Genomic DNA, 20,957 nt, shown 5'->3' with positions numbered 1-20,957 from the left:
CTAAAACCTTATCAGCCGCAATGCTCTCCGCTCTCAAGTCGCGTTCAAAACTTTTACCATATATGGGTATGAATTGTTCGCCGATTGGGTTTTCATTTACGGAGAATTTCCTCCGCAACTGGGTGTTCGTGCTTGTGTGTGTCTTGTATATCGCCATGAAGAGTGTACTTCCATGGGTCCTATCAGTTGCGGCATGTGATTCAATTTGGGGGTTACTCATATTCGATACTTCAGCTGGTTATCTTTATGCTGTGATGGTCACGGTGCTTTTACACATTTTTTCCCCAACTACTCATTGTATGCCAAAACATACATATGTACATGTGTTTATAGTGGGTTTATTAGTAATGTCCAGCGATATTAAAACATTACAGTTAAATAATATTCATATTAGCTTACGTTTACTGCTATCTGCACTTCAAATTGGTTATTCCAGGGACATTTTGTGCAACACACATCTTCTAGTAGGGCATTCACTAGTCGTAGAAAACACACCTAACTTAAGCCGGTTTTAACAATAACGGCGAAACAGCTGCCAGACGAGAGAAAAGTACACAGCAAGAAGCATTTCTATAATGATGCCGTCCTAAATATGCAGCATTTTTGCTCAAATTGATCATTTCGTTGCATCGCTCAGGTGGTATAGTATTTGGCTATTGAATGTGATTGCTATCTTAATAGTTTTGAATAGTAATAGTGCAAATATTCATTCATAAAAAATAGGTAATCGATTTTTTCAGTGCAGTCTATGCGTTTGCGCAACAGAGACGAAGAGAGAGACGCCTCACACACAAGCACATGCGGTCTAAGCTGCTCTCCCTCTTTTTCTCTCTCTCTCTGGCTTGCGGCAGTTTTCCAGAGGCTGTGACTCAGTAAGCATTTCTTGTTGTTACCCTAACGATAAGCGTCCGATTCCTAATTCTCTTTCAAATAATTTGTTTTATTTTTTTTTTTGTGTGTTTTGAAGTCAAACAGCTTCATAAACAATATTAAATATCGCAATTGTTATTGCAAATGCATTCGTATCAGGCGCCTTGATGTTTTTCGCCAAAACTTCGTCTGCTCTTTGTCAGCGTAATTGCGTTTGCCGGTCGTGCCGTCTTGCTCGCACGCGGCTTGCAAACAAAAAGTGAAAGAGGGAAAGCCACCTGTGTTGTTGCTTTTGTTGCTATCGTTGGCTGCACACACATGGCAATAAGTAACCATATTGTAGACTTATTTATTTTAGCGTTTTCGTTGACTAATCTTTGTTTAAATAATTGCCTATTTCGAGCCAAAATGACGCATAAAAGGAAACGGCAACATGCGGTGCGTTGAGCATGCGTAAGCGAGATGGCGCTAGAGAGAGCGCAGCATAAAAAGAAAAAAACAACCGGCGAGTGGCGAGACACGAATAATACACACACGCACACATGGTCAAAGGAGTGGCTCCAACGTCGGTGACGTCGCGCCCAGCCACAGACCCCGCCACGCCCCGCCCCACCCTTCCTTCCGCTGCCCCGCACCCCTTTCCTTCCACTACCGTTTTGCCGCATTTGGTATTGCCATCTCGCTTTTTTGGCTTTACTTTGCTTTTTGAATAAGCCAAGAAACTGAAATCAAAGCGGACAGTCCGAAAATTGAATATTCCAAAAAACAACAATTGCACATGCACTGCGTTCGGCAAAAGACGCAGAAATTCAAGCCTTTTGGTCTGGCATCATCTTAAAATATCATCAGTATCATCATTGCCATTATAAATACATAAGAAAATGAGAATACATTAAAGGTATTTATTTTACAAACGCTTTACTTTATAAAAATACAACTATTATCGGAAAGCAATGCAAAATATGCCACTTAATTCCAGTTCTTTGTCATAGTCAACATATTTTGCAACAAAATTATCTATAGATAACATGTTTTTGTAGAAAATTCCACTAACTGATTTTCGTATAAATACAAATTATTCTCATTCTTCAAAATACTCGCCGACGTCATCGCGAAATTCCTCAGCATTCTTCGACAAATGAAGAGAGACAGCGAGTGACACAATCTTATCTTGCCGACGAGTCTTTGAAAATGGCCCCGGGTAACGGTGAAAAACATATAGCCAAGAATGGAGCGATCGCCAGGCGATGGAAATTGGCTTCAAATTGCTCCGAATATGGCCAGTTGGTCAGTTGGCATTGGATTGTGGAGAGATACTAGATCAGCTCGTTCTCCTTCTCCTCCGCATTCTCCTACTCCGCCCGAAGACGCTTCTTTGATCGCTTCTTTCTCGAATGTGTACATATTCATTATGTATTTGGTGTTTGGCGACGATCAGCCAGCTTTAATGGCCATAAAACGTGTCTTGGTTTGTGGGCCACATAACAGGCAGCGAGATCTGGAAAAATGATGTGACAGTGGAAATGAGAAGTAGGTGCATCTGCAAAGATTTGATTCAGAGTTGATGCCATTCATGGAAAGAGTCATTTATGAATATGATTTTTTTTTAGAAGTATCATTTGTGTTTTTAGAATATAGAATTCTATGGAACATTCTTTGGAACAAAATCATAACCTTTTTTTTGGCTCTATTTGCTTCTCTCAAGTTCGTTGCTCGATCGTTTGTTTTTTGTTTTTTTTTTTTTTTGGCAAGGCGATGAAAAAACTCGCAGAAATTTCCCCGGGCCAATGGCTTCGGTTTTCGGCACTTTTAACCTTGCGCCACTGAATTCAAGAAAAAAAAGCTGTTTTTGAAGGGAAACAGTTCGAAAAAGCGCTGGAATCCGACGGAGGGACGGCGGTGAGGGGTATCGAAACTAGAAATACTGAAATGGCCAAAAACAGCGCGTTGATGTTGACTTTGAGACCGCTATTAAGCGAAAAGCAACAACATTTAGCCATGATCAACGACCTTTCTCCAAAAGTACGTAACTCGTCACGTTTTCTACGCTCACACACGTCAAGCGAAGTAAATGAAATAAACAAGTTGAGCGACTTGGGCCAAAGCCATTGTCAAGGTCATTGAATGTGAAAATTTTCGTAAATTTTTCGCATTTCATTTGGTTTTCTTCCATTTCCATTATTTTTCGTGCACGCACCGCCAGGGTTGCCACCCCACCCCTTTTCGCGTTATTTTTATAACTATGTACATACATATGTATGTATGTTTGTTTCACATTTCAACAGCTGGCATTGCAGTTAACCGCTTTTGGCTATCTTCAAGTTGCAAATACATTTTCACTCCAGCGTTTTTGGCCATTTCGGCATCGCAACGCAATTGGAAAAATTAAATACAGCCATTAATTGCTTGTCTTAATTAGTTTGCGTGCACAAACACGTTGGAAAAGTGCGGTGGTGGAAGGAAGGGAGGGAGGTAGGTAGAGGGGATGTACGTAAGTTTTGATCGTGCGTTTGCAGTCGGGGGAGTTAAGCACCCGAAAACCAAGGCCATGGACGGTTAGTTTGGCTAAAAAGGCGAAAAAACGTTTGAAGAAATCTCGAAATCTCAGCCAAGAATTGAAGAACAGCACCACTCAAATTTTTAGCACCAAAAATCCAGTTCATATCTAATTATTAGTGTTTATTATCAAAACTCCATCAAGGATTCAAATGAACCTATTGAAACGGAGTGTAGCTAGTATATGTAAAGTTGCTAGTATTCTGGCCTCCACTGTGGCCATTAAAACATCTTTCGCTCCAAATGAAAATCCAGGTATGTATGTATATATAGCAGCACTCGGAGTTAATCGTGCTTGCTTTCGCGGGATCAGTCGTATACATAAATGCCAACACGAATTTATGTTAATGTAATAATGCTAAATCGCCAAATTCCATGGCGCTAATTGCTCCGTTAATTGCCCATCGCACTGCATTGCCGACATTGTTGCGCCTGTCGTGGGGGCGTAACTACGCCCACCTGTCTGCAAAAGTCGAAAAATGCGCAAGTAGCAGCAGACGCAGCGGTAAAGCGAAAGATATGAATATTTCGTTTTTGCCATTTTTGCGTGCTTTTCGCCAGATTTCACTCAATTTCAGTGGGTGGCTAGACTGCTGTGGCCATAACCAAACTATTGCTTATAATATTATTATTGTTATTAGTATAGAAATATCCAATGTACTATAACAGTATTCATTTTCATTTATATCACTCTTCAAAATAAATTACTGCTAATAAATATGGGCACGTGAACTTTCAGTGAACTGGTTAAATTGCATGAACTTTCCTGCCACAGTCAAACTTCTCGAACATGGACGATTGGTAAACGACATTTTGGAACTTTTCTTTAAATTTTATAAAAAATAAAATCATATATATTTCTCATTGTAGGTTAGGCGTGGCATGAATATGTAGGTAGGTGTCTTTAAGCCAAGTAACCAATGTAAGCAAGCCCAACTGTGAGTTCTGGGTAGCACATTATGGTTTATTTATAGTCCTCTGTGTCTCATGGCAATTGCTCAATAAAATAGTTGACTGTGGAGGGTTAAAAAAAAGTTTCATTGAGTCATTTAGTCGGGCCACCAGACAGACACACTGCACTGCACTCACACCCATTGAGTGCTATTATAGGGAGGCCAGTGGGAGCCAGCCTCTCAGACTGAAAGGTGCAAGACGTGCGCACAGCGGTGGCCACAAAAATAGTTCTCAATACCAATAGCCACTAGATTTCAGTTGAAGTATATATTGGCCTAATCGAGATGTAATATTACTATAGAAATGGGTTTTCTTTTTTGCAATCAATCGTGGGCACTATCGTTGTGAGCACAACTGTACCCACATAGCTCAGACTGGAAGACAGACCCCTCCGCATCTCTTCACCTGTCTCCGTCGACTCTTTAGTTGCTTTCTTGACTTGTTTATTGCGGCGTCAGCTTTGGCGAGACTTTATTTCTTGTTGCCTTTTTGTTGAACGTACATCCCCATACATACATACATACATACATATGTATGTATTTTCGCTGTATTCAGCTGCAGCAGCTGGTTTTCGTGCTTCTTGTTGCTGTTGTCGCATCTGATTAGCGCCAAGTGAAGCTGCTCCAAACTGGCCATGAAAGAAATGTGGGCAAAAAAGTAGCGAAAACCACACGTCGCACCGTCTCACGTGTGGGTGCCGAGGTCTGCGGAGGCAGTAACTTGTAATCAGTCTACGGCACTCGAGCGGCAGTGGAGACGGGGCATTAAAGCTGGTGAGGCTGGGATAAAATTAACAAGGCGATCCTAAGCAAAGTGCTCCCAGCTGTTTTATTCCCAAAAAAATACACAACTTAATAAAGAAAAATCTTTGGAACATACATATGCATACTTTGCTAGCCGTTTTTCGGCCAAGTTCTGTAAGACTCCAAAAATAACTCTGGCTTCTAGCGATATATTTTTGCGCTCTATCCATAATTTTATGCACATCATTCCAGCGTATTTTGTTACATTAATTTGGCGTAGTCCAAAACAGGGCACAAAAAAAAAAAACAACCTCTGGCTCCGTCTTGCATTTATAAGGTTAGAGCAACATATTTGCATGGTGAAGTAACTACGCAGAGATCGCATTTACAGTGGGTTCTGCTTAATACTTTCCGTAGAATTATTAAGCGCTAACTATTCGGAACTGGTTTGGGTCAGTGTGCTTTTGAGCCAGTCTCTACTGTATTTAGCGAAATCGAAAACAAAGAATGTGGGTTGCAAAAACTAAAACCTAAAAGTGGTTTTTAATGAAATTTTCTATATACATATGTATGCGTGTATGCTGGTTTTATGTGGCAAACAAACACACATGTGCGCACACACACATTTGTACACATGGCGACTGTGCAATGTATTATTGTTTGTAGGCCCACATCGACGCACACCCACTTCCCATTCGGATTCCCATTCCCATCCCTGGGGTTCTGAATTTTTCTGTTGTCTTCTGCTTTCTCGCAGGGTTGGCCCGTTGCGGTCTACTGCCATCAGCTGGGTGCTGCATGTGTGTGCGTGAGAGCAGCGTCAATTAAGCCCAACAAAAATAAAATATGAAGGGGACCGAAGCGAAAATACCCTACTCTGTGATGGTTTTGAGCTCTCAAACTTTATATGAAGACCTAAAAGGTTATAATACATACACATACCAAGTTTCATATCACTTAATGCAGTGGCAACACGGTTACAATTGTTTGAAATAATCTCTTCTGGCTTCATTCTTTTGAATAGTTTTCAACATTTCTGTATAATTCCAAATGCACACTACTCTATGAAAAGAGTATAGAAAACATTGCCGACAATGAAATATTCAAATAAAGATGCCATTTTTTTCGCGGCGCTTTCCACCTCTAATTACACAAATTGAAAAGCGCGCACGTGAGCTTTGCTTTTTCAGCCGCTGCGGGTGTGTACGGGCACACGTGAGTGTGTGTGTGTGCATCCAGGACCGGCCACGCCCAGATCCCCGACAGATATACGCCCCCTGCCCCCGGGAGTCCGCCGGAATCCGGATTGAGCCGGGCGCAAAGCGGAAAGCATTGCGTGAGGCCCCAAATCGGGCACTCAGCATAATGCCCGGGGTACTTAGGCCCCAGATCGTGCCAAGCAGATAGTTAGATTCGCCCCGCCCACTTTCCACAGTGGGTGCGACATGCAAGGAGCTCGTTTGTACTAGTACTAGTTTGGTGTTTGAATATTTTCTGGATTTTTCCATCTGCCCATTTGGGTTTTCAAGTTACAAGCCGAAAAACATTTGATTGTTTTCAGCTAAATCAAAAGTATTGAGCGCTATAGAAGTTTGAAGTGATTTATTTTAGTTGCAAATCTTAATGCAAACTGTTAATGAACTTGGCAGAAATATTGCAAACAGGTTTGTGTGTGATAAATTATCGCTTGCGTTTCGCAAATATTTAAATTTATGTGAAACGTGAGGGGATGCAGTTTATTATACATTTCGTGGCGGAACTGCTGTTACAAGGGAATCGCACTCAGCGGAACTAGTAACGAACGCTGTGGTAACGTGTATAAATAGCTTTTCTAATAAACCAACAAATATTGAAAAACTGAGTAATGCCCGCTAGTTCAATATTGATCGAATTCCTGTTAAAGATAAAAATAAGCCAGCTTCTTGGACTTTTTATCTGATAAAGTTAGTCATCAAAACACCGAGTTGTTAGAACAATGTACTTTTTTGTAGAAATTAGTTAAGTTTGTTTTGATAATTACATTTTTGTTCGCTGAATCTTAATATGCGCTCTAGCTTATCAAACTTAGTTCTTTTTGAAATTGTTTGTTCCCGGAGATTAAGTAGTGTACAACTTAATGCAACTCCCGCATGATTTTACTAGTGCCCAAAAATATTTGCATTATCAGTAAAAAAAAACCCTGTTACTTATTGCTCATACCATTATCTTGTGGCCCTTATCCCTTAACGTCTCCCTTTTTTTTTATATATTTTTTCACTCGCATGCGGGTTGATTCGAAAACAATTTCATTGGCGCCCAACGCTCTGTTATCAGGCACATAGCCATTATTTTACTGACGGACACGTAGGACCATTACCATTTACCCACAGCCAATAAATAATAATGAAATATATAAGTGGTCAAAAGTGTGTATTTATTTCAACAGCGATTAACTAATAAGTGTGATAAGAGGGCGCTGAAAATGAGTAAACTATATGCGTATGTACTTGGCGATAACTCGGCATGAGTATGTTGGCTGAGTCACAAACTGTTCAACCTGACCGATCCGAAACGCTATAGCCGCCGATCTTGGGCGATAGCTTTAATTTTAAGTGGGAGTGACGCGGCGGCTTTAACTAGATCGTGAGTCATCCGGATTCCAGATGACAGTGGGTCGATTTTGAGAGTGGGAAAGCTAGATGAAACTGGGTTTACATATAGGTGAATTATTCGTTGATCTTTTGAAACAAGAAACATTTCGCCAAAACAAAAAACTTTACATAAACAACGTTGTAATGTGATTAAAATGAATGTTTGTTTTTCCCAAACCCCAGAATATCGTCTAGTCACTCTCCGGAACTTTTGAATGACATACATATTTGCATTTACGTACAATATGAGTCACAAGTTCGGCTTACGTCCAGCTCAAAGTCGATTCCATGTTGTTGAAGTGAATCATCATCCCCGGAATCGTAATGTACACTTATTGGCTGGCGTTGTTTTGCATATGAAACAGCAAAATGAGTAGAAAACAAGCAAAAACCGAGGGACAAATAAACTGAAGGCGAGAAGAAAACAAAATCCATAAGAAAATAACAGAAGACCACCTTACAAAAACAACAACGGGCAAATGTTAAACGCGTTAAGCGGTAAACCTACGAAATGGGTATAAATAGAAGAAAAATATAAAGCGAATCCCGCTCCGAACGAGAAAAAAAAAAATTATAAATAATTGAGCCAGGAGCACCGTTTAGCATAAAAACACACAAACACCCCAGAAACGACGATGATGAACGTAGCTATTGTAATGACGATAATGGCCATGATCATCGGAAACCGTTTGGCGATCGCTTGAAAAGCACAAGCACCTGCCTCTCAACAAAGTAGCAAGATAGTACACTCGCCAAAAAAATACAATGTAAGATAGAAGATTTATATCAATTCTTTGGTTGCCTTTAGAGATTCGAGTAACATGGTTCCATTTTAATGAATGATCTGGGTAAATTGAGCAAAACTTGTTTTTTTTTTGAGTGTATAATAAGGGGGGTTAATGATGATTAAAAAAGTCCAAGAACAGTCCGCCCATTGTTGACAGTTACGTTTGAAATTGCCGTTTGGAAAGAGAATGGAAACGCGAGGAGTAAAGAAAGCAAACATATAATAGAAGCAAAGCAAGAAACAGAAGCAAAAGCAGCGGCACAAGATCCGTAAAAAAAAAGCAAAACTCGTTTCCCACCAACGGAAGAAACAAGCTGCAAAAAACTGGAGATAACAGTCAAGCTGCGGGACTCGGACCCATCAAAACATGACGTTCTATGGCAAAATTGCTTTTAATACTAAAGATAAAGTTACGATCGAACCAAAAACGATTTTCGTATTTTCGTGGTGCGCTTCGTCACTACGTAAACTGCATTCCACGCGCATATTGCCAAAGATTGAGGTCTTAAAGTTAAAGTATACATATGTATATAATACTGCCTCGTTTCTAACTTGCTAACCCCAGGTGTATTTAACAAATTTAAATGCTGGTAGAAGAAACAGTTTACAGATAGTCTGCAAACGTTGACACACTCTTTTGGTTTAACATTCGGTTGCTGACGAAAGAATTCAAATGGATCCCTGCAATATTCGAGTAGTACCCAAAATTTGGGCGTCTTTTCACTTTCGCAATGCCGATAATAAAATCACCGAAATGGGGCCTCTTCAGTGCGTACAAATAGCATCCGAATCAATTCGGTAGAGACAAAAATAAAAAAAAAAACATGGAAGAAAGAGCGCCAAACAAACACACAATACACAATGTCAACGTTTTTGGCATTTTTCATTTAATTTCGTATAATTTATTTGGGGCTTCGAGCAGCGCACATTGTATGTATTCGCTATATAGTATATACTGTACGTATGTATGTATATAAGTTGAAGCCATTGACATTGAGCTGTCGCTGCCCGTTTTTGGCCGTTGGCATTTTGAATGGAAAACGAACAACAAATAAGCGAGGCTTTTATCGGTTTTATCCCAAAAACGTACAATATAACCAACAAATGTCCAAAAGCAACGAAAACCAAATTGTTTTGATCAATCGATGTTGTCTGTATCTGTGCTTGTGTGCGAGTGCTCAAATGTAACGAACTATTTTCGAAAAACTGAAACTAAAAAGCGGAAACTCAAAATGTTGCCCATGTACAGTTGATACATACATACATGCATATATAGATCGTGGGCGTAGCCATACGTAATCCCCAAAAGTGGAAACCCTCACCTGTAGCTTTAGGGATATACATACATACATACATACATCCATGCATACATACATATGTGTTCTATATGGCGTTGCATCCGCTGTTTTACTAGCTCAGGAAATCAACTGTTAGCCAAATAATTCCAAATTTGGTCACTCAACTTGAGTGAAGGTAAGTTTTTGGCCACACTCTCTAATGCACAGCAAGTGTGGTATGTAAATGTGGTCACTAAGTACTTCGAATACATTTCAGATGCGTTCCAGTCCCCTATCAGATATCCGATCTATTAGGTAACTCTGCTTTATCCGCTGACGACGAACCGTTGTCCATTCAAATCCTCATCAGATATTCATCTCAAATGGCAAAAATTGTTTTTGTTGTCCGTCCGTCCGTACGTTTGTTCGCATGAAAACGGCAAAACGGACAATGCCACAAAAGATGAAAATGATCGAGCCAAAGCGATTAACAGTTAACGGGGAAGAAAGGCGGAAAGAAAAGGGGAAGAGGAAGACATGACTTTCACTAGCTAATTAGAATTTCAGTGAGCGCTCGCCAAATGAAATGCAACAACAACAATGTGGCATTAGTTTATTTTAGTTTTCAATTATTAGGCAAATTTTTGCGAAAGTCAATTTGGAATACCGTTGACTGACCGCTGCACTCTATAAAATGGAGAAGAAGAAGAAACAGGGTGATGGAGAGAAAGGGAGTTACGATCTTGTGACGCTGATCTAAAACGTTTGATCAAAGAGTTATTATCTAAGTTCGTTATTCGTTATTGTTGTCAAGTTACTCACATATTCTGGTGTTTGGAGATATGTAGAAAATTTGAGGACCATCTGGAAAAACCAGCTGAGTTGCGGGTTTCGTTTACAAGGTCTTGGAAAGGCATGTCGATTTTACAGCTATACTATATGCCGCACACCGACCTAAATAAACATTTTCCCCATTTGCCCCTTTTTCCACCTTTTCTCCAGAATTTGCATATGCCTAGATCGAATTTTTGTGTGTTTTCCGAAACGATGTTTATGGGGGCAAGACAAACACACTTAACAGATCATATTTTCGTTCTATCTAAGTGCCATATAAGATTCTGATATTCTAGCTATGCCTGGGCATCTTGGCCAATTGATATCATCAATTAATGAATCATCTATGAGATCACAGAGGCAGCGAATGAATAAATAATTTGGGAAATTCACTGCGCGCAGACTGGCGGGTATGTACATATAACTGGGTTTTAAAGTTGTTTAATGGTCTGCATTAGACATACTAATTCGATGAAACAATGTATCCAATGGGTGTTTTCCCCCCATGTCGCCCGACTAAAGCATACCCTAACACGCTTTTCGGAGACTGTAATCAGAGCGCAACAAATTGCATTTCCATTTCAGCGCAAAGAAAAGAAAACGAAAAGTGGAATGCAATTTGCTCGAATGCATTTGACTCGAAATTTTTTAATGAAAATGCAACAAAATCAAAGCCCATGACTCATCACGGATTTGCAATGTGAAGTCTTTCTCTGTTTTTCGGGTACTTTTCCAACATTTTGTGAAAGTGACACGTGCTGCGTCCCTTTTGCGAAATTTTTGGCAAAAAAAAAAAGAAAGGCAAGGAGGGATAAAAGCAGGCGCTGAATGATTCACCCGGATGTGAAGGATATACAGGGTGTAGGTAACGATATAGGGGTGGGTGCCGTTACAATTGCCACCCCAAATGGGAATGCGCAGGGATGGAATGCACTGGAAAATAATTACTATTCCAGTTCTACGGTTCTAGAGAAGATCATACATACATATGCACCATGACAGATCTGATATGTGATAAGGTGTGACAAGCGATTTCTGTCAGTGCATCTGCTTATGGGACGGGCATTGTCCAAATGAGGGTCGCACCGCAGCGGCTCAACCTTGAACCCCAGACACCCGTCACTGGATTTTCATGGGGGTTCGGGGTGGGTGGCTCCGTCCTGGGCCAACATTTAGCTAGGGGGTGAGATCAGCTGTTTCGCCATCGTGGTGGTTCGGTTTTTCGGGCACTACTGATTATAACTGATTGCTGGTGGTGGCAACTCTGTTGACTAATCGCTCCCAGCCTCAAAAGCATAATATTCTCGGGCTCTTTCCGGCCCAAATCGCCCCGAAAACAGTGTACATATGCTCTACATATATGTATGTATGTATGTATACCCGAAATGCAAGATAAGATGAAACAGTAGAATTAATGTGCCACCCATATGTACATACATGCCAAATGCATTAAATTCAACGAGAGTTCTTCTCTGTCTTCACCCCTCGATAAAGACAAGCATGCAACGCCCTACCCACTTGGCTCTTATTTTTTTTTTATATATTTTCGTTCTCGAAAAACTCTTTAAAATTGCATTCAATGTGGGATCGGAGGGAACTTCGACCCCAAACTCCGTGAAGTCGTTAACCCTATGAGTAACAGCATGAAATTCTCGAATGTTTATCACTTGAGCCGAATAACACTTCTGCATCTCTCAAGTGGAGTCCAATACGCTGAGACTTATTCTCTCATTAGTTTATTTGAAACATAACTTACTTAAGTCATTAAGCAATTAATAAATTGAATAAAGAGTACAATGCTTTCTCTAAAATGGCTTAGGCATCTATCTAGACACCATCTGGGGTTGAAAGTAAACGGTAGCGTAGAGGGTTAAGGCTCCATTGTTCCCACGTTGCCCTGGGGGTGTTAAATTATGACAGTGCAGAAATGGGCGTGGCTGACAAGCACTTCCGTCGCCAAGCCAAAAAAGGAATGGCAAGGAAATCAAAGGAATAAAACGGAGAATCGTTATAAGTGGGTATACTAGATGGAAAAGGGTTGCACTCGATGGCAATGCGGCATATGTATATACAAATTCCTTACATGCGAACATATCAGCAGGTGCTTCAGTATCAAGCTAAAAAACTATATCAGTTTCGTTCTGGTTTCCCCGAACTTATCTGCAATAGCACTCGAGAACCCAGCAATGTGGTTCGATTTCTAGCAGTTGGAAAATATTCCCATGAAACGCTCTCGTTTCAGGTGCACCCACATATCTGTATTTTGTTCAACTACACTAGTTAGTAAATATAGTTCTTTGCGTATTTGTCGTCCAATAAGGAAAGTCACTAAAGTTGCAGGCTGAAACGAAATGTTTCATACATATATGGTTTTACGACCTTTGGCTATAAGTTCTCCATAAGTTCGAAGCACTGTCGGAGGAAGCTCATCCCCATACCAGATATATGTACATATGTATATACTTATTATATACACTTGATCAGTCACTCGAACGGAAACGGAGGCGATTACGAATGCCGCTCACAACGCACGCCGCTGAAGAGGGCGAAATAAAAGGGAAAAGCAGCCAAATGGAGTTGAAAACGAAATGAGAAATGGTTATTATACAGGCGAACGACGATCGTTATTATTCAAATCGCATCATCGCATCATCGGAGGACCTTAGCAGGTAGAAGTTGCTTCATAAATCGATTCGATTCAAGACTCGCGGCCAATTCTGCGACCATAATCGGGAATTCGATGGAAGAGCCGGAGGAATCGACACAAGAAAAAGAAAAAGGAGTGGAAGCGGGCGGATGAGCAAGTACAGTGATCAGTCTATAAGGCACACTTGCAGCCTATGTGAGAACATTAATTTCCAATATCGGAATCAGCTAAATAACGTACTTACACGAACATACATATGTAGTTTTAGCTTGTTAATTGGGGGGTTTTACTGTATTTGGGTGTGTTTGTCGCCGGCTCCTTTTTTGTTTTTGGGCGGGGGCGTCGACTCCACGCACACCCGAACACACACACATGTATGTTCGCAGAGACGGGTGCGGGAAGTTCAAGTTCAAATGTATTTTTATTATTTCATTCTGTTACTCCGCTCTCTGCGAGCGGGAGAGAGAGAGAGAGAGAGAGAGGCTATGCTGAGCGCAGCTTATATGTGTGCACACCTACACTTGCACACACTGCAGTTGGGCAAAATGCAAGCCAAATATGGTTATACGCAACAGCCGAAGCTCTCTCTCTTTGGCGCTCTCTCCGCGTTTTATGCTGTGTAAGCCGTTCTCCACACACACATACCACCTCCCCCCGCCACCCACAAGATAGCCACTCTCCCCCCTGCTCACTTTTCCGACAAGAAGCACGCATTGATTTATAATGCAAAGTGATCGATTGCCTTCATTTTATGGCTCATTGGAAAAACGGGAAGTGGAAATGGGAATCGGGAGGTTAAAGGTGTGTGATTTATCTCTATATGGATGGGAAAATGATCAAGGAGGAAGCTTTAACCCTTAAATGGGTGCATAACTCATTCTGATCAACGGAAAAGTGTATGCCGGGGGGTAATTTTAATCGTAAAAAAATTAAAATCAAACTCAAAGCATCTTCAAACTTTTGAACTGCAAACTCGTCTTAAGTTGCGTACATATAGTACATATGCTAGTATACATAGATATTCACTTTATGCCCATGTAAAATCCTACGCTCCACCACTTGTTTGGGGGTCTCAAAAAAAAAGTGAAAACCGATTTGGAGCTCACTGTTTTGTGTCTAAAAAAGGGCATGGAAATTCATCGGTCCAAAAAAGAGCATCGCAAGGCGGGAAAAAACTAACTCAGAGCGCAGAAGCTGTTCTATATCCATATGGTGTGTGTGCCCCCATCTTGGCACTGCACATTATGTACGCATCGATGTACACAGCTGATGCAGCGTATAAAAGTCCACAGAAAATACCATAAAGTGAAGCCTCGTATAAAGCATTTTCTGTAACTCGAAGGACTTACAGATATTTCTTTATTAAATGAAAAAGAAAATCGCTTATCCATACGTGTTTTTGTAGATATTAGAATTTCCACGTAATGAGTGAGCAAATTAGAGGTTAATGTTGGCCGCCCGTTTCATTTTATTTGCATAATTCTAATATATTACATTATCTCACTATAATAACACTGCTCCTTTTTGAACTCGCAATGTCAAAGTTCAAAAGGTTAACTCGGAAATATACAGTTATTTGTCTTTTTGCATGTCCTTATCATTATCATCAACTGCAGCTGTTTTCATTTCCCTCTCTCTCTCTTGCCATTTCTCTGTCTTTCTAGCTTTCTCTCTCTTTTAGTGCAACTGTTGTACAAAGGCAGGGCTAATGACGGTGGGGGTGTGGACAGATAGGTGTGGTGTATTAACAATAATAGCGGTGGTGGTTTTCGCAGAATTCGCCGCATTCAGGGGAAACTTACCCCGAAAAGTGAGATGGAGAGCGTGGAAGGACAACGGAGAAAGCACCGGTCGAATAACGGTAAAACGCCTGCGCTGCTCTCGCCTACAGCACGTGCAAATATTCGCATGCAATATGCCGGCCGCTCTCTTTCTCTCTCTGGAAATATATGTAATACAACTATGTGAGTATATGCATGTGTGTAAGTTGGTGTGGCTTTAACCCTCCTTGACCCGACCTTCTGTAACCGCCTAACATGAAGGTTAAAGAGCTTTAAAAGGCGCTTCGAGCACATTCCTAAAATATCTGCAGCATGCTCTAATTTCATTTAAGCACATAAACAATAAAGTATAGTATTCAATATTAATAACTTCTCGAGCTGTGTTTCTCTATCATCTATCTTTAATTTTAGTTCGGTAACACTAAAAACTTATCAAAGGACAAGAGATATGGCATTTATTGCAGCATACTTATTGGGGCAATTTATAAATTTCCTATCTCTATTGGCACAAATGTATAGTAAATCATTATTATCTAGACTCTGCAAGGTTGGCCCAATTACAGAATGCCATATCAGGCGATATAATCGAAAAACCTCGAGTTCCCAATGACTGGAAACACGTTAATCAGGCGCTCTTCCTCTTCGCCTTTTCCATTTCGTGTAATTCCCTTGTCTAGTTTTCCATATCGTCAATGATCGTTCAAGGTCTGTGGTTTCAATCGGTTTTCAATGTTTCTACTCATCAGTCAATCAGCGGTGGCATTTATGATCAGTGGGCATATGTATGTACATATGTATGATGTATGATGTTAGCAGATAAGAATACCTGAACTTCCAATGTCTCGGCATGATTAAAACTGCACAGATGCCAGGTGAAATAGTTTATGATACCCTATGTACGCCATATAGGGCGTATCTTATCCAAAGCCCACAACCTGCGTCATTATGCGATAATTGTAATTATAACTGACGCAAAACTAGATGAATTTCGAACTGGCTAGTTTAAGTTGCTTGATTATTACAAGTTAATTTAATACCAAATGACTTCATCTTCTTACTTTTGGGATTTACCGTCTGGAATTTCGATGAATATCATAAACTGCGATAGTATATTGGCTATAAGTCGGCGTATTGGCTTGAATCGTGGTAAAATGAAACCACGAGCAGAACGAACAGGTTAATCTAATCTTCGCTGGCGCTTTATCACCACAATGGCAATAGTAAAACGATCCATTCCGTTTCCTCGATAAGATTGCCTCTGCGATTGCGTAATATCACTCGGTAGTATTACTTTTTATAAATAATATAGCGCCAAAAGCAGATGCGGAAATGAGTTTAATATACAGTATAATTCGCTTAGCTGCCTCGAGTACTTTGCACAATGCCTCGATGCAGGTAACTTAAAAATGCAGCTAACTTAATTTTTTTTTTTCTATTTTCTATTTTCTATTCACACAAAAAAATGGAAAAATAATGCAGATATCTTGCCGATGCAGCTAACTATCGATGCAGCTAAGCGAATTATACTGTAGTAATGATTATAGCTACACTTTTGATGGGGATTTCGTTTGGCTTAGCCCCGAAAATGTTGACTCGAATTCGAAACGATGCCATCTCCAATTTTTGTGATCAAAGTAAAATACCTTATACATAAATTCCCTTTTTTGCACTTGCTGCGCATAGATAGTCCAAATACAGTATAATTCGCTTAGCTGCCTCGAGTACTTTGCACAATGCCTCGATGCAGGTAACTTAAAAATGCAGCTAACTTAATTTTTTTTTTTCTATTTTCTATTTTCTATTCACACAAAAAAATGGAAAAATAATGCAGATATCTTGCCGATGCAGCTAACTATCGATGCAGCTAAGCGAATTATACTGTAATCCATTGCGAAGGCAAATCGGTGAAAATGTAAACCGAAAACGAAACTAAAATTGCAAATGAATGCGAGGCGAGGTCATGGGCTTTAATGTCGACAAGGCCAGTTGTTAGATATTTAAAATTTAACCTATTTCACTGAATTTATTATATTGGAATCAGTGGGTAACCAAATCATTAATTAAATCTTAAATAATGGAAATGTAATTCGAATCTGGTACGAAATAGAAATCCGTTAGCAAGACGCCATCTAGCGAACTATTTCATGCTGTGCCGCCATCTGGCGGACTTTCTACATTTTACCCCGATCTGGCAACCTCTTAGATTCAAATTCATAGCGATGTCGCATATTTTAAATAATTTCTCGTTAATTCGCAAAATTAAAATCCAATCACATCACACAAATTAGATGATGTACCTTTCCCTTCCGCACCAAAAAGATGAAATCACTTGAATTCATTTACTTTGAATTTCGGTAAACTAGGTATAGATATATTCGTGAAGATTCAGTCGAAACACTGCTAATCAATCGAAACAATCAAAATAAATTCAATGGGAGTTACGGTCACAAAGGTCTAAGATATAGGATTAGTCCGGGGTTAGGGTACACGTGTATAATCATAATATATATATATATGTATGTACTATAAAGAGGGGGTTTACATTACGAAAATTGAGGAGCACACATAATTCACGAGTTCACTTTTCTTAACCCCCAAAAATTTGAATTTTGTGTTGAATATTCTTGTTATCACAGACGCTCCAGCACATTTTTGATTCCTTTCAGATGCCTCGGATCCCACTGGCTTTTTTGCAGGGGGATTTGCATCTGGAGTACTCATTTCTACTTGGTGGTTACGGGTGCGTGCGTCAAATTTTCTACGCAAGTGTCACGTCACATGGGAAAGCAGCTGCGGAATGCGGAATCCCTCCTCCTCCACACGGAAGATGCTATCCGCCACTCCGGTTGCCCTAACATCATGCAGATCTCCGCCAGATCTGTTGTTCGCCTACAGGTGTGTCTGAGTGTTGTATACTGGTATCTTGTGTTGCCTAAGACGGTAGACAAATCCACCTAAGGCTTGGCAGTCTGAGCCTGGCCAGGATTTATGCCACTGGCCGTGGAAGTGGTAGCCTCCGTTTCCTCACCGGGCAGCGTTTTGTTGAGTATCTGGTGGAAGTGCTCCCCGAACACGGCGTGGTTGTAGGACACCAGACGACGGAACGAGGCGATAAATGCAACCAGCTCCTCTTGGTAGTCCGCGAATCCTGAGGGCGGCGGCGGAATGCTGCCATTGGAGCGCAGTGTTACGCGCACATAGCCATCCAATCGTTTGGCTGCAAGCGATTTACGTGAATTGAATATAAAATACATTGTATTGCATAAACGAGTAAACTCACCCATCAAACTGGGCACCGGCGACGTCTTGTTGGCCAGCTTAAGCACCTGGTTCTTGAGCGCCGCCTGGTCGGCATCACTCAGCGCAGGCAAGTTCTCCTGCTCCAGGGCCTTGTTCACAAAGGAGCGAATCTGCTCGTAGCAGCTCTCAATGGTAGAGGCCACTTGGCTGTGAATTGAGGTTGAAGAAGGGTTAAAACAGCGCTCGGCTAGAGCACGAGGTATCTCACTCCTGGTTCTTGATGTCCTGCACAATGATGTCCAGCTGCTGGGCCAGCTTGATGCGGTTCTCGCGGCGCTGCGATATGATAGGCATGCCCTGGGCCACCGAGATGAGCGAGGCGCACAGGATCAAGCGCTGGGCTCGCCAACTTAGGCCGGCGAAGCGCTCTTTGTCGATGCGCAACAGCTCCGGGAACTCCTTGTCGGCCGGATAGTCAATCAGCTGCATGTAGGCATTGTAAATGGTCTCATCATCGCTGCTACCGGACCGGTGACGCTGCAGCCAATCCTCAGTGGCCGGAAAACCAACTGGAAATAATGGCATTCCCAATAAATAAAGGCATTGTAGTTTTTTTTTTGGCCAACAACCCACCATTTCCATGGAACTCGCGCAAGTACTTGCTAAACTTCTCCTTCTCATACTGCACCGAATTGGCAGCGATTTCGGTGCGCGCCAGTCGAAGCATAAAGTTGGCCATATCCAGCTTCATCAGCGTCATCAGCTCGAGAATGCAGCGAAACGTGTCCACCACATCGTCGATCTTGCGCAGAGCGGCCACTGCTTCGTCCCTAGCTGGCGAACAGGATCGCGACAGGATGTTGATCACAAAGTTGGCATATGCTCGAAAGTCCAGGGTACCCCGCTCCGCTTGCTGGCGGATGACGGAGTCATCCAGCACCTCGTTGATGTGGGCCAGGGCACGTTCGTTGTTGGGCGACAGCAGCTGCGGGAAGCACTCCTTGATCTCAGCCAGCAGCCGGATGGCCTGATCATACGATGGCGGCTGGCGGTCCAGCTGCACACGCAGCAGATCCCAAAAGGCCTTGTGCACCATCTTCTTGATGGCGCCCTCCAAACTGTGGACATGGGAATGTTAATTGAATGGTTTCCCTGACAGGGCTGCTGCTGGCACATGCTCACCTATCCGAGGGCGGCTCGTACTTCTGCAGCTTGAAGTCCGGATTGAGGGCTATCTCGTGGGCCAGCTCCATGTTGCGCAAATTCTTGAACATGCTGGACACTTCGTCCAGGGTCACAATTTTCGGCGGAGTACCATCCAAGCTGGGCAGCACGAAACGCGTCATGCTTTCCACGGAACTCTCGCTGTCCGTACGGATCCGGCGCTCCTCGTGCTCTTCGTGGTCGCCCGATTGTCCCGACTGTTCACTCCTATTCTCCTGGGCATCCATATTCAAATTCCAGTCCTTTGTTGTCTCCTCACGGGCGGAAGTGCGACGTTAGGCAGCTGCAGCAACTGGTTTCGACCAAATGCGAATTTGGTTACCACCGGTTAGAGCCAGTTGTATATATGGCTTGGTGATTATTACAAGGCAATTGGCAACTGCACTCGGGCTTTCTTTGTTCTTTGTTCGAGGTCGTCGCTAAAGCTCCGCTCGGGGTCAGTTCGCCTGGGAAAGAAAGGGGGTCTTAGATACAGTGATCGCAAGATACAAGTTACTCTTCCATATTCCTTGATGCGGTTTCTCATATTAGTATCGATTTTCATATAGAAGAGTTGGCAGGAAAATATTTTTAGGTTTATAATTGCAACACATAACCAATTTTCAATAACCTGTTGCTGTGTGCGCATATTTCTCAACCAAAAATAGTGTTTCAATTGTTATTTTCGAAATAGGTATTAGCCAATACCCACTGTAAACAAACACACGGAAGGAACCCGTTAAACGTGACTCGCACACACACACAAATGAGCAAACAAGTGCGCGTCTGCTTGCATGTATGAATGTGCGACAAGGAGAGAAGGCGCAAAAGATTTGAATGGAAATAAAATGTAACACTTTCGAAAATTCTCAAATTTTCTAGAATATGTAATTTGGCAAGCTGCGTGGCACAGATTCCAAAATTAAATGTGGAAAATGGGAGCAAATTGCACAACGGCCACGCAGCGAATAGACGACATAAACAAACGGCGCAATAAAGTAGCAACAAAAACAGAAGCGATTAGGTCCATGCGAGTGTGTGTATGTGTGTGTATGTATTTATGTTTCGTTGTTGTTGCTTTTCCTATTGCGCAGCAAGTCAGCTGGGGAAAATTGGAAAATTGGGAAATAGACACAAGGACGATGCAAAGTGGCTGCATTAAAACAAGATGAAAGCCAATCCGAATACTTACAATAGGAAGAAACGACGAGAAGGTTCCAGAGTATTCCGTTTTACTTTTCCCAAACAGCTGATTCACTTTCCACAATCACAGACAAATTTTGCAGTTAATTTTCACTCAATTATGCTCCTCCAGGAGGATTTTTATTCTAATCTGAACTATTAAGAACGACGACTGATATCCGAATGTTTCCGTTTCGATTGAAAACTTTGGTTGTTGTGCCTACTTTGTTTTCCTTTATTACAATCCCCTTTC

At 41.5% G+C, this 20,957-nt stretch overlaps 1 protein-coding gene and 1 long non-coding RNA gene across 4 annotated transcripts, besides 2 other annotated features; one reads left to right on the top strand and one right to left on the bottom strand.

Annotated features, from left to right (window-relative positions):
- Positions 1-833: 833 nt before the first annotated feature.
- lncRNA:CR45668 (long non-coding RNA:CR45668) lies at positions 834-18,343 on the top strand. Its single transcript, NR_123807.1, has 3 exons — positions 834-1,768; positions 14,963-15,262; positions 17,746-18,343. It is a non-coding gene; the product is annotated as a long non-coding RNA:CR45668 (long non-coding RNA).
- Positions 16,423-16,608: a mobile genetic element.
- Positions 16,775-16,960: a mobile genetic element.
- CG16721 (uncharacterized protein) lies at positions 17,432-20,954 on the bottom strand. Of its 3 annotated transcripts, none has more exons than NM_132047.3 (6): positions 20,715-20,954; positions 19,502-19,989; positions 18,953-19,437; positions 18,588-18,888; positions 18,360-18,526; positions 17,432-18,296 (listed from the first exon to the last, which is right to left on the bottom strand). In NM_132047.3, the coding sequence occupies exons 2-6, from the start codon at positions 19,768-19,770 to the stop codon at positions 18,034-18,036; spliced, it is 1,485 nt and encodes a 494-aa protein (NP_572275.1). In that variant the 5' UTR covers positions 19,771-19,989; positions 20,715-20,954; the 3' UTR covers positions 17,432-18,033. The 3 variants fall into 3 exon arrangements, with proteins under 3 accessions (NP_572275.1, NP_001284913.1, NP_001284914.1); NM_001297984.1 differs by lacking the exon at positions 20,715-20,954 and adding an exon at positions 20,154-20,289; NM_001297985.1 differs by lacking the exon at positions 20,715-20,954 and having other exon boundaries at positions 19,502-20,004.
- Positions 20,955-20,957: the final 3 nt, after the last annotated feature.

Source organism: Drosophila melanogaster, chromosome X (assembly GCF_000001215.4).
Source record: "Drosophila melanogaster chromosome X".
Classification (NCBI taxonomy): domain Eukaryota; kingdom Metazoa; phylum Arthropoda; class Insecta; order Diptera; family Drosophilidae; genus Drosophila; species Drosophila melanogaster.
Note: the sequence above shows the minus strand (reverse complement) of the source record. Positions and strands in the feature narration are given on the sequence as shown.

Bases quoted from the DNA above. Each gene is read 5' to 3' on its own strand.
- CG16721 (NM_132047.3), bottom strand. From the start codon at position 19,770: ATGGATGCCCAGGAGAATAGGAGTGAACAGTCGGGACAATCGGGCGAC. The intron at 18,889-18,952 runs GTGGGTTGTTGG...CATTATTTCCAG, and splicing joins GCGCGAGTTCCATGGAAATG to TTGGTTTTCCGGCCACTGAG. The intron at 18,297-18,359 runs GTGAGTTTACTC...AATCGCTTGCAG, and splicing joins GCCGGTGCCCAGTTTGATGG to CCAAACGATTGGATGGCTAT.